Source organism: Malania oleifera, chromosome 11, assembly GCF_029873635.1.
Source record: "Malania oleifera isolate guangnan ecotype guangnan chromosome 11, ASM2987363v1, whole genome shotgun sequence".
Classification (NCBI taxonomy): domain Eukaryota; kingdom Viridiplantae; phylum Streptophyta; class Magnoliopsida; order Santalales; family Ximeniaceae; genus Malania; species Malania oleifera.
This window is the reverse complement of record NC_080427.1, coordinates 79,740,796-79,754,293: the sequence shown is the minus strand read 5'-3', so window position 1 is coordinate 79,754,293 and position 13,498 is coordinate 79,740,796. Positions and strand designations below refer to the sequence as shown.

Below are 13,498 nucleotides of genomic sequence, written 5' to 3'. Positions count from 1 at the left end.
TGGTAATCCAATTATACTAAGAAGTATTTAGTTGCTCACATTTATAATAAATAGTGCATTTTAAAATAAACTTAGACATTTCACCATTTAATAAGTTTTAGTAGTTTTGCATAGTAATAAATAAATTAAAGTTCTAAGAGAATACAATCAAGTGCTAATTATTTTATTTATTTTTTTACAAATGTAATTATAGTATTAATTTTTTTTTAATTGCATTAAAATATATGAATTACATTAAAATTGCTAAAAATAATTCATAATTCTTAAAATTTTTACAAAATACATTTGTCCATAAACTTAACTATATCATGTTTAATTACAATAATATATTAAATAAGTTATTTGATCATATCATATTATTATTGAATAATGTTTTTAAATCCTACATATAAAACAATTTATTTAATTCATACATCCCCTGTGAGCCATCAAGCCCGTGAATTTCACTTCATAAATATATTAAAATAGAAAAAGTGAAAGAGACACTCCAATATGCAGGACACTGCAATTTTTTTAGCACAATCCAGCTTAAAAGACCAAACGAGAATAAAAGCATGAATGTTTGCTCAAGCCCTAACATCAAGACTCACTTTTGTGGTAGCCACCATCATAAAAATATACTGCACACCTGTTGCTCCATAAGTTATAACTAAGACAATATGGTACACGAGAGAGAGAGAGAGAGAGAGAGAGAGAGAGAGAGAGAGAGAGAGAATCCATGAAAACTACCGATAAACTAATTATGGGCAGCACGAAGCCTTGAAGACCACAACCTCTTGAAGATCATAAACTCAGCAGATGAATCACAACTTCAACCAATCCAAGCAAGGGCATAGACCCCAGCAAAACCTAGAGGGGTAGTAATCCTTCAAATACACCTCCCTGCTAAAACCAACTATATAAAAACTGAAGGAACGACGGCGATGAGCCATCGTGACACGTGTCACTGGTACAACAGAGATGGTATGCCTCTCGCATATGATCCTTGCAGTGGGAGGTACCGAAGGCCTTTCTGCAATGACCTCAGATGAAAACTTGTTCAAGAAGAACGAATCGGCAAAGAAGGCCGGAGTGCACTGGTAGGCCTGGGTGTTGCATAACTGCACCCCTTTGGCTCTGTGGAAAATCTCATCTGGAACCGAGGCTGCTCCGCTTGTTGCACTTACTTTTCGAGTTGAAAGAGTCTTCCTGAAAAATGAGAGAATTCTATCTGGATATGCCTTCAACTGATTTAAAGTGGGGGGTAGATTTTGACACAACAGAAACCTACACATTAACTGCCCGTCTGCATTGTCAAACAGGAGCTGTTCTATGCCAAGACTAAAGTGTAACATCTAACATTTTCCAATGACCATGTAATCACCCAATTTAACCACTCAGGGTACAATGATCTCCTCAAGGTGGTGCCCATCACATTGAAGACAGTAGACACTCATGTGATGGCATAGGAAAATGTGTAAAATTTTCCAACTTAGATAATGTTCATTAAAATTAGATTAGACGGACATCTGTTTCATCACAAAAGGTCATATTAGGTGCATCTTCACACTACAGAACCCATTGAAGACTAATATTAATAAATTCCATATATTAATGATTCTACTTCTAGTTTTTGTAGAATGAGATGACCATATTTATGTCACCAAAAATAGCATACATACCATCTAACAACAGCAATGCTGCGTGTCAAAAGAGAACCACCTCCACGACATATTTCACATTTAATAAGCCCACGAGACCCGCAAGTTGTGCAAGGAATATTTCCCTTTCCATTACATTTCACACATCTGCAAAAAAACCATTCAGACCCACATGTTACCATACATTGCCTGCTATACTATAAAATAGAGACAGTCGTCTGAGGTATTCAATTAAGGCCAACTGTTCACCTAAAAGGTGAAGTAACCATCTCAATAACTGACCATGCTCAACAGTCAAAAATGTCAAAAGTTCAAATTTTACATTAGAGTGTTGAGACACAATTGTTAGGAGCTATGCAATGTCTTTAAAAAATGGCTGCAAGGCCAGCTAGCCATCGAAATGACTTCTAGCCTGATTCTATATATGTAACATAATTAATAATTAATGTGCTCACATTGTATCAGAGCCATCTCTGTGAGCAATTAAACCCCTTCCATAGCAACCAGGGCACTGAGTCATCAAATTTTCCTTGTACAATCCAGGTTCTTGATCTGCATTGCACTTGGGACACACAACATTTCCTCGTCCCCCACAACCTGTAAATCATCTTAAGGCAGCATTAGAATTAAAAAATTGCTGACCACAGAAGTACTAGAAGTAGAGAAAAAAATAGTTGATCACTAGGTAATATAAATATAAAATTCAAAAAATTTATACATTTGAACGTACATCTCATTGACATTAAATACATGTTATTCACAATCCTGACCTGAGCATTTCTCGACAGCTTCAGAATGAGGAATTTTAGCTCGTGATTCTTTGTATGATACAAATAAAACAGGGAATTCAGACCTTAGATCCATTTCCCATACTCCGAGTTCAGGCCCATTATCCTTTCCATCTACTTTGCCACCAAAATACGGCACTCTTTCTCTTATAGTCTCCCTCTCTTCTATAAAAGTTTCTAGAGTACCCACATAAACATTGCAGTCTTCCACTGCATGAAACTTCCAAGTACGAGCAGGATAGCTTCCCCAGCAGCAACGATGGCCAACATGATCAATGAGTAACTCTCGTATCTCTACCTCATCCAGTATTTGCCTACACAGAGATGAGTCAATTAATCAATCAAGGGAGGAGAGTTTGATATAAAAGATAGAACTGGAGTATAAACGAAAATCTATCAGTCCCTGTAGCTTAACTAAATATGTACTCAATGTGAGGGAATACGCCTGTCATATTTTCTAATCAGGAAGTCTAATAAACTGGATGCATATGATACTAAATTGATCCATAATTGTAAAATCGACAAAATAAATGTCATTTTCATTTCAGTTTCTGGAAGAGTTCACATATAATTTTCTTCCTCATGCTCAGAGAGAATGTAATTAAAATCATAATCTGGCTGATCTTTTTTCACCTCATGGATCTCCCTTGATGAGCCAGATAAGCAACTAATTTTGCCAGTTTGCACTTTATAGCATTCACCATCACATTTTGCTACATGCACACAGATATTCAAAGGAATGCTGTTCCTGAAGTCTACAAAGAAGGTAACCAGCCCGTAAAAAGAACTCTCTCCCCTCCGCCCTCCCCCCAAACACGCAAAAACATGCTAATAATAAACAAGAATGAATGCAGATACGACAGATCCACTGAGAGTAAATGAGAAAAGCCAGAAAACCCTAAAGGATGGAAGGGATCCCAATGAACTTCAATAAAATTTTGACACTTTAGCAAGTACCAAAATTTTTACCAAAATTTAGATGTCAATGTCAATTCCAATTCCAGTTTTTTAAAAAAATGAAAATTAGTTTCAAACATAGCATTTTTAATTAAATTTTAGAAATTGTTAATTGACATACTCATGCAAAGATTTAGAAATAAAAGGAAAGTTTTATAAGGTGACTATAAGGCCGGCATGCTTTATGGCTCAAAATGTTGGACAACTAAGAAACAACATGTACAAAAAGTTAAAGTTGTTGAAATGCAAATGTTAAGGTGGATGAGCGGTACAACATAAAAAGATAAAGCAAAAAATGAGTATATACACAATAATTAGGGCATAACACCATTTGAAGATAAGATAAGGGAGGGGCCGCTTAGATGGTTTGGGCATTTGAAATGCAGGCCTAGTAAAGCACTTGTGAGGAGGAGTGAAATAGTCATTGTTTTTGACAGGAAAAGGGGTAGAAGTAGGTGAGGAAGGATTTAATAGCCCTGGACTACTATAGGAAAACGCTCTCGATCGGATGAATTGACAGAAAAGGATTCATGTAGCCAACCCCACCTAGTGGGAATAAAGGCTTGTTGTTGTTGTTGTTGCTGCTACTGCTCTATGCAAATATTTAGAATTAAAATATTGTAAATAAAAATACATTAATGATAGGTATGTGGTGCATAAGGTGTTGTGATAATTATAATACAATACTCATACTAAACATATTCAATTAATATAAATGAATAAATTCAGAAAATATCAGTCATTAAGCAAATACAACTAATTTAGACATAAAAGGTCAAATAAAATGTTGTAGCTAATATCAAAATTCAATTTTGTATAAAATTTTAAGAGCCCAAAAGTTGTCATTCATATCCTTCTTGTTATATCTTTTATACTTATTTCCAACTAAAAAAATGAAAAAAATTTACTAATAGAGAGATTTCAATTTCGTGTTTTGAACATGAAGTTTCAATCTTAAGGAAATTTTGTTCCATAGTCATTTTAAAAAAAAAAAATTGCAGAAATTTTGAGACTAGTAAATTTTTTATGACTTGTAGGAAATTTCAACAGAAATTTTATTAGACGGAAATTGATTGCCATTTTGAGGGAAATTTTAACAATTTGGTGAAAATTTAAGACCACATTTAAGAGAGGTTTTCTTGGCTCCATTTGGCTAAGAGAGAAGGCTCTTAAGTGTCACTAACAACACTAAGCTCGCAGCTTAGGCAAGCTGAATACCAAGAAACTTCACAATAATACAATTTATATAAATATATTGAACTTCATAATCCTCCAAATATGCCTCCTCTTGTTCCTAAGAGAGTTACTGTGACCCGTTATCCCTGGATTGCAATCTAAAACATTTTGTTAGCTCCTAACCGGAATTAGAAGTGCTCAAGTTTTACCCAAAAATTGAACAGCAAGCCAGAACCAGCCAAATAAAATTCAAGTTTGGTTTGGTTATTCAGCAAATTTATTCGGTTTTAATTTAAAATTTTGAAAATTTTAATATTTTCCATTGGTATTACTTTTCAAACGAAACCAAATTAAAATTTCCTAAGTATCTATAAATCTATTTCTAAATATTTTTAATAAATTTTATTTTTATTTAACACATAAAATTAAATTATATTTCATTAATGCAATTTGGGCACCATGAAAGTGAAGACAGCTGGGGCACTTATGATCTGAAGACAGAGGAACAGAACAACGTATTTATAAGAGAGCTTCTCCCCTTTCCTCGTCAGTAATTTTGATACGGGAAGAATCCAAGTTTCTAACAAGTAATGGCAATGTAAGAGGTTGAAACATCTTGGGAGTCCACCATCACCTTACCTTTTCCTTCATGTGCGGATGCTGCATAATGCAAATTCCCATGTCATTTTGAGATGAGAACAGAGGGTGAACACTACAACAACGACAATAATCAAGCTTTAAGTCCCACTAGATTGGGTCCTATATGAATCTTTTTTTACCAATTGCACAATTTGGGCAATGATCCTAACAAATGTAGAGATGTTGAGTCCTTTTCATATCAATCCAAGTTATAGGTATATCCTTCTCCCCACCCCACCCTACCCTAACTGCCACTAACATTAATTAGCTCACTCCTCACATGCTCTGATTTGGCCTATGTTGCATGTGCCCAAATCATCTTAATAATCCCTATTTTATCTTATCTTCTACATGTATTATGCCTAATAACATAGGTCAAGTTGGAGGCCTATGTCAAAGAAGAGAGTCAATCGATTATTGGGTCCTAAACCCATATTTGCTTAGTTAATTAGTTGTTTATTATGTGTGTTTTGTTTGCTTGTAGTAGGATTGTGTCTTGGGGGCTTGTTTGTAATATTTGTGCATTTTAGTGGTGCGCATGTCATTTTGTGTAGTTTAAGGGGCATATGTGCAATTTCATGCTTTTGAGGCTTTCTAATTAATAATGTGTGAAAGCCATGTAGGAGGTGGTTCTTGATGAATTTGAATTGAAGTGAAAGTAATTTCCCCTGAGTGTATCTCCTTCCTTCCCTCTCTCTTCTTCCTTCTTCTTCCCTTCCTTTCACTCTCCTCAATTTCTTCTGATTCTCCTTAGGCAGCAGATCCTTGATGTTGTCCTGTATCATTTGGTATCAAAGCTCAACCACAATCTCCATTATTTCATTTTCAATCCCCCACTTTCCTTCCAATCATTCTTCTTCTTCGTCCATCCTTTCTCCTTCTTTCTTCTGTTCTCGCTCTTCTTTAATTCTCTGTTCTGCCTTCAACTCCTGCCTTGGTTCCATTCTATCTCTGTCTTGTATTCTGTCCAGCACAACAACCTCTTCTTAGTCCCTCTTCTTCTCTTCTTTCTATTTCCTCTCCCTTAATTCTCCCTCATTTCCCTCTCTGATTTCTGAATCTCTGTAGTTCTTACTCTCTATTTCTGATTTTCTGTCTCCAAATCTCTCTCTTCTACTATTTCTGATTTCTCTCTCTCTCTCTCTCTCCAACCGCAATTTCTCAAAAGAGAAAATTACAGTCGTTCCCCTTGATTTCAAGCAGCGCTTTTACCAGACACCATCCTGCAACACCACCCATACCATTGAGAACAGAATCTTCAACCTCAGCATCCCACCCCCCCCCCCCCCCCCCCCAAAAAAAAAAAAAAAAAAAACAATGAAATTTCATCACCATTTGATTCCCCATGAAGTCCCACAAGCAGGCCAAAAATTTCCAGCCATTGGCCCCTTTTAAGTCTCTAACTTCGTTTTTTTCTTATCACCACCACGATCATTGTAATCACCAACCCCTGCTCTACCTTCACCTGGAGTTTTATTTCCGGAGACTTGCTGCCTGCCACGTGCCAGTGAAGTCACCCCCACCCCACATATGTGTTCATTCCTTTATTTCTCTTTTAAAGTTATACTACTCATCCATCTTTACATTCTCATTTCGACAACTTTTAATTTTTGGATATGTCATTTCTTAGTTGCCCAATATTCTAATCCATAACCTGGTCTTATGGCCATTCGACCTTACTTTTAATTTTAAAGGTCTTCTATCATCACACAACATGCGCGAAGCAATTAACCCACCCCTACCCCTTCCCTTCGTCAATTGCAAACTCAATTGTCAAGCGCATTAATGCACTCAATTATCATGTGCATTAATGCTTGTGCTGGGCCTATGCTTGATGCAAGCCTTATATTTACTAAAATTGTAGTTCCAAAGTTTTTAATTTATGTTATCAAGGCCAATTTCAAAAACAAGAAACCCAGTTTACTGAGGGAATAGATTTGTACAGCTGACATTTGATTATTCAATAAAATGGTTCAGGATTGTTTACACATGGGCAAACCAAAAAAAATTCAGTTCAGTATCTGCTTTATAAAAAGTTGAACAAAGAAGGCCATGTTCAGCCTTACCCCTAACAAACTGCAATTTGGTGACTCTTATCAGCAACGAGGATCACAGCATTCAAACGCTTATGTCTAAGAAAGATGTAGTGATGTCTAAGAAAGATGTAGTGATGATGCTATCATTACAACAAAAACCTAATGTCTGATATTGGATTACAGATGAATGAACCAAAAAAGACAGATGAATGGAAATAGCAATAATTTTTAATTTTAGAGATTCTCTACAATACGATGAAGCTAAAGTTACTCTCTACTACGTTTTTATCATGGATTTTTAATTGCAAAAAATCCCATCCCAACTATATTATGTTCTGTGCTAACCTACATTCTGCATTCCCATCCCTGATTCACACTCCATAATGTATAACAATCCACAATTCCACATCCCAAGGAACCTTGACCAATCTCATTCATCCCCACTGTCATGTGAAGAGGATAAAGTCTTTTTTGTGCATCAACAATAAATTTTAAGTAGAGCATAAATTTTTGCATACCCCATCACAACAAAATCAAATGGTAAATCGGTAAACTGATTAACACAAATATATAGTTAAGAAATAAAAAATGCCAACCCCTCCTCTCCCCCCCCCCCCCCCTCCCACAGGGGAAAAAATAGAACTCAATGAGAGGGGAGGGGGAGTAAAAGAAGTGGAAGATAATGCTCTGTTTGTTCCAAATTTAGAAAAAACTTGGGCCTCTGATAATTGTGAAAATAGGCTGACCTTGTTTGGCAATGGGAACTTGTCATCAGCAAGGAAATGGTTGAGGGGCTGGTAGTTGATGATAAACCTAAGCTTTCCTCGAGATTGTTCAGCCCTTTTGTTGACATAGAAAGCTTCACAAGCCCACTGCGACTTTGTTGGTTCAATGTGTCCTTCTGGAAGTTGGGTCAATTCATTTTGGGCCAAAGAATAGTGCTCTGGATTCATCCCCTTGTGGCTAGCTTTGGTTGGATTGATATCTTCATTCTTTTTAAAGAGGAGACTGACAAAGAACTCTGGATTCTTCCATAATGGCTTTGAGCATTTCTTCAAAAACTCACTATGATTGAGTGATCTGGAAGAGATTAGGGGTCTTGGTCCATTGTAATAAATATGATCTAAATTTTAAACCCTGTGCTGTCCACTGGACCTTGTTTTAGTGCTAAATGATATCAAATCCAATGAGAAGATCTTTGTTTGGAAGGTTTGACCCAAAAAATGTTGCCTTGATTAAGCATTCTAGATGTAGCTTAATATAGATGGGTACGCTTTTTAACCTTACCGGGAAGTGTTCTCCATTTGCTGCCTTGAATCCTTGGTTACAAGCCTTTCATTTGTCTTTTGGGAGAATACCTGGCTTGAGAAAATTGCATGTCGCTCTTGTGTCAAAGAATGCAATGACTTTTACCGAATTTGAGCATTTATCAGCTAATATCCAGACTGGAGCAGAGGGTGAAACATAATCTCCTTTTTTGAATTATGTTGATAATGACTCCTGGATGGAACAGAGGTTGTGAACTTCTCCTTTTAATTGATTGCATGTGAGAACATTCTAGTGGATCGGCCTGATAACTTTCGAACTCTTCATCTTCATCCGAAGATTCTGTTTGTTCACACTATTGGAAAGCAAGGATAGAATCTTCATTTTGTTGGTCATCAATGGAGAATATAGATTCGAGGTCGTCATCTGAGCCCCAATCTAAGACTTTGTGCAACATCTGGGTTAGTTTAATTCTTTTTCGTTTCTAGGGACATCTTCTTGCACAATGCCCTTTTGATTGCAGATGTAACATCGATGATCTCTTAATTCTTTCTTATGCTTCCTCATTATTAGGTATTTCTAGCATTTTTTCTTGTGCTTTGATCTTCTGGATTTTCTACAGGGATAAATGTCTTCCCGTTCTCCTGATGGGCAAGAGCATTGCTTGTTTCCTTTGCACTTGATGAGGAGGTCCTTCCTTTCGCATTCCTTGGTGATTTTCACTCCTGCTTTCTGGACTCTTCTATACATGTCATACTTCCTGCAGAGCGCATCCAAATTCATAAGATCACTCTGATATAATTTTCCAAGGGAGGTGTTTTCAAGTCTTTTTCCACTCATTTGAAGTTCTCGGAGGACTTATTCTCCTAATGGATCAAGCAAGCTATTAAAATAGGCTTGTTGAGGTTAATGTCATTTGGTCCACAAAGAGTGTAATACCTTTCAGAGATGAGATTATAATGCTTTTCTAGATCTTTTCTTTTAAGTAAGCAGCATTTAATCTTCATGTATTCGTTTCTGGCTTGAGTAACATGGTCTTCCCACTCACCACAGAATTCTTCAATGATTGTGGAGACGAAGATATCAATGTGCGGCACTTGCGATATCTGCAGTTGCCTATAGTCTCCAAAGTTTATCCACCAGATTCTTAGTCTTCCAACGAACTTGGAGACAGCCCTTCCAATGACTTCTTTGAGGGTAATTCCTTCTTTCATTAATTTTGCAATGCAACTGGCTTTGAGGGATTCCTTCCAATGAAATAGTTGAATCATTTCCATTGTTACTTGGACTCTGCATGGGACTAGCAAATGAGGTATTTTCTGAGAGGTTAATGTTGTCATCGACTCCTTCATCGTTAGTAAGACTGTCGTATTCTGTCCTGTAAGTGGATGGCTGGGTCATCATTGTAGTCTTTGGATGTTGAATCTCCTCTTCAGATGAATATCATCCGTCATGATGGCAAGTGTTGATTTTGGTGCTTTTTCTTGATGTAATGGATCAGTCATTTTAGTAAGGAGCTTGGAGATAGGGTTATCCTTTTCTAGAACTCCAATTTGTGGTTCTCCATTTGGATTACTCAATTCTCCAAGTTTTTGCTTGTCTATCTCATTTGGAGCAGTGGAGACTGAAGTTGATTCAACCCTCTGGGTTTGGGTTGGCTTTTAGGCGTACTGCCTCTTTTTTAGATGGAGAAAAGAACCTCTGAAGGATGCCTGCATTGATACTGGCTGGAATGTTGGTTGAGGAGAGCTGAAGGCCAAATTGGATGGAGGGAAAATAGGGTCAATCCTCGCCTGTCTATGTTGTTGCTGCTGGCTTTGCTCGAGGGAATTTAGCTGAGCTTTGAGATGCTGCATTTCTGCCTCTTTCTTTTTGAAAGCTGGAGAGAATGCTAACATGTGCTAAATCATTTGCATTATCTCCTCATGTACTCTTTGGATTTGGTTCTGACATTTGTCCATGAGGATGGATGTGATATCGAACTTGTTCTCGACATTGTTGGCCAGCTCTCTCTGGTTATCCATAATTTGCTAGAGCATTCTGTTCTGAGCTATGGCATTTTCTGACTGCCAATTGAGAGTTGCTTCTGCTGGGGAAACCTGCTTGGTAGATCCATCTGGGTTGACTACAAATGGATCTTTGATCTTCCAGGAGTGCTTTGTTCGAGATCGCACATCTTCATACTCTAATGGTGGGAAGTCTCCATCATAGTTCTAGGGTCTTAGCATGTTAATCTAGGGAGATGTTTCATCTTTTGTTCTTTTCCTCTCGTACTTGACATAGTAGTCAAATTTCCTTGATGGTTCTCCTAACAAGCTGACTTTTGGATCTCCGTCTTCAAATCTCTTTTTGAGTTTTTGCTGGGACCTATTCTTCTTCTTCTTCTTCTTCTTCTTCTTCTTCTTCTTCTTCTTACCTCTAACTTCTTCTTCATCAGACCATTCATACACTAAATCATTAAGACATTCATCACAGGTACAGTGAACGTCAAACCACTTATGGCCAGATTTGGTCATGGGTTCGTAAACTGGAAAACCCACCATTAGACAGTTTTTAATGATATATTCCAGCATCACAGTTAGGGCAACAAATGAACCAAGTTGCTGATGAATCATAAGCAGCTTGGTAGCTTGGCTCAGTAAAGGCTTTTTTGAGCTCATTCATGTACATTAATAAATAATTATGAGTCTGATTTTGAACTTTGTTTAACAAATGAACCAAGCTTAAAGAAGGTTAAGCTTGCCTTGTTTAAGCTCAAGAACAACTCGTTTAAGTTTCTTAATTTTGTTAACTCTTCAATAAGCCTATTTATAACTTATACTCGTTCTTTTTTTAAGGCAAAAGACACTCACCTCCCCTGAGACTTGGCAAAAAGAAAAGGGGCCTCCTATAAGATTTCAAAAATTCCATTGACCTACCCTAAGGTTTCAAAAAGGCCACAAACCTCCCCTAAGGTTTGTCCCATAAATTTCTTAGATTAAAGACAAAAGACACTCATCTCCCCTGAAGTTTGGCAGAAAGAAAAGGGACCTCCTATAAGATTATAAAAATTCCATTGACTTGCCTTAAGGTTTCAAAAATGCCACAAGCCTCCCCTAAGGTTTGTCTCTGAAATTTTTAAAATCTCAGGAGAGGTCCCTAGAATTATTAAAACTTCAAGGGAGATCAGTGTCTTTTTGCCAAACCTCGGGGAGGTCAGTATTTTTTGCCCTTCTTTTTATTAAGTCATTTTAAATTGAAGAGACGTATTAGTAAGAGCTCATTTCAGCTATAATATTAAGATTTATGGAACATTCTAAAGCCTAATTCAAAACTTAATAAAATAAGCTTGAACAAAATTACACTCAGCTCATTTTAGGTTCATTCGGGGAGGAAACCAAGATTAAACAAGACTAGGCTCAGCTCATTCAAACTTGCTTATCAAAGAACTCAAGCAGAATTTTCAAGCTTCAGTGCTCATTTACTAAACAAGCCAAGCCTAAAGATGTTCAAATTAGCTCGGCTTGGCTCCATTATAGCCTCGATTGAAGCAATCACAAGTCTCAAACTCTTGAACTATTTTCAATATACTCTTCTTCATTTTTCAAAAAAACAGCCAAACCTTAAAATGAACAGTAATCAACACCTGAGGCTAAAAATAACTAAATAAGTGACTTTGATAACCAAATTAAGCCAATGCAACAGTCCTGCTGAAACAGTAACTCGATAAATGGTTCATGTTATCCCAACAATACCTCCGAATTTCATTGGTTGTTCCACCAAAATCTCCTCCATATGCTCCCTGATAAACAATAGCTTGCTCTGGAACAAGTACATCAAATTCAGCATCCATGATAATATATGTTTAAAGAAAGATGCGAGACAGTTACAAACAATAAGGTTAAATTGATTTACACTCCCTAAATTCCTAGAAACCACATGCTCCACTGCACCAACCATGCTATTAATAACCAAAGAGAGAAAAAATATGCAAAAATCTACGAAAGAAATGCCATTTCTAAGAATAAGTGTCAACATATATAGTCATTATTTAAACTGTCAAGCTTTGCATGACAAAAACGCTGTTTGCCGATTGATTCAACTTCTTTCTCATAATTTAGCAACCCATCACCTGAATTTGAATTCAGGCCAAGGGCTGACTCAATCCAATGGCCAGTGAAAGTAAGGGCAAGGAGGAGCAATTCCAGAGTTTTAATTCACCTGTTCACATAGCTTCACAACTTTTAAGAAATTGAGTACATACTTGGTCAAACTACATTAGAAATCTAGACCTAATGAGTAATCTACAGAGCTAAATGGAGCACTTGGCCAGTGTTGAAGTCATTTTCAGTCTCAACTAATCAACTAAAGAGCTTTTAGGTGGGATCAAAAACTTAAATAGGAATACAGCTCAGAAAAGACCAGTACAGCTGATGCTTAATGATTAGAGTCGCCGGGTGGTAATATAAGGCCTAAGGGATGTCAAGAGGTAGCAACATAGGCAATAAAATATTTATTGGCAGGATCCAAATATGTAATTCTTCAGCAATTTATATCTTAATATGGATTCTCAAACATATGTATGTACTGTTTTTTTGTTCAATGAATGATATTATACCCTTCCATACATGTGTATTGTTGAAATGTTGATGCAGCGCAGCATAAAGGATCGCCAGCCATTGGAGAGAGGAGATTCTAGGGGGTGAACTCACGTTCAATTCCAATTCAAATTCAACAATAACTGCTTACAACATGCTTTCACACACTATTCATAAGAAAGCCTCTTCAAATGAAATTACACATATACCCCTAAAACAACACAAATTACGAACCCACCCATACATTACACAAATATTACAAACAACCCCCAAATACACATAATCCTATACTAAATAATACTAAACACATAATAAACTACTAACTAAACCCAACAATGCTCGATCCAGTTTTTAAGTACTAATCAACGAGGATCTTCCCAAGGCCTTGCTTCTTGTCCTACATTAACTATTCCTTGGTC

At 36.7% G+C, this 13,498-nt stretch overlaps 1 protein-coding gene across 1 annotated transcript in view; it reads right to left on the bottom strand.

Annotated features, from left to right (window-relative positions):
* Positions 1-493: 493 nt before the first annotated feature.
* Positions 494-13,498, bottom strand: part of LOC131168368 (uncharacterized) — a 35,575-nt gene continuing 22,570 nt past the window's right edge. Inside the window, exons 3-7 of the mRNA XM_058127740.1 lie at positions 12,237-12,303; positions 2,411-2,742; positions 2,096-2,237; positions 1,662-1,787; positions 494-1,188 (exon numbers count right to left, since the gene is read on the bottom strand). Coding sequence (XP_057983723.1) covers positions 804-1,188; positions 1,662-1,787; positions 2,096-2,237; positions 2,411-2,742; positions 12,237-12,303 — 1,052 coding nt within the window. The 3' untranslated portion in view covers positions 494-803. The remainder of the gene's footprint in view (positions 1,189-1,661; positions 1,788-2,095; positions 2,238-2,410; positions 2,743-12,236; positions 12,304-13,498) is intronic.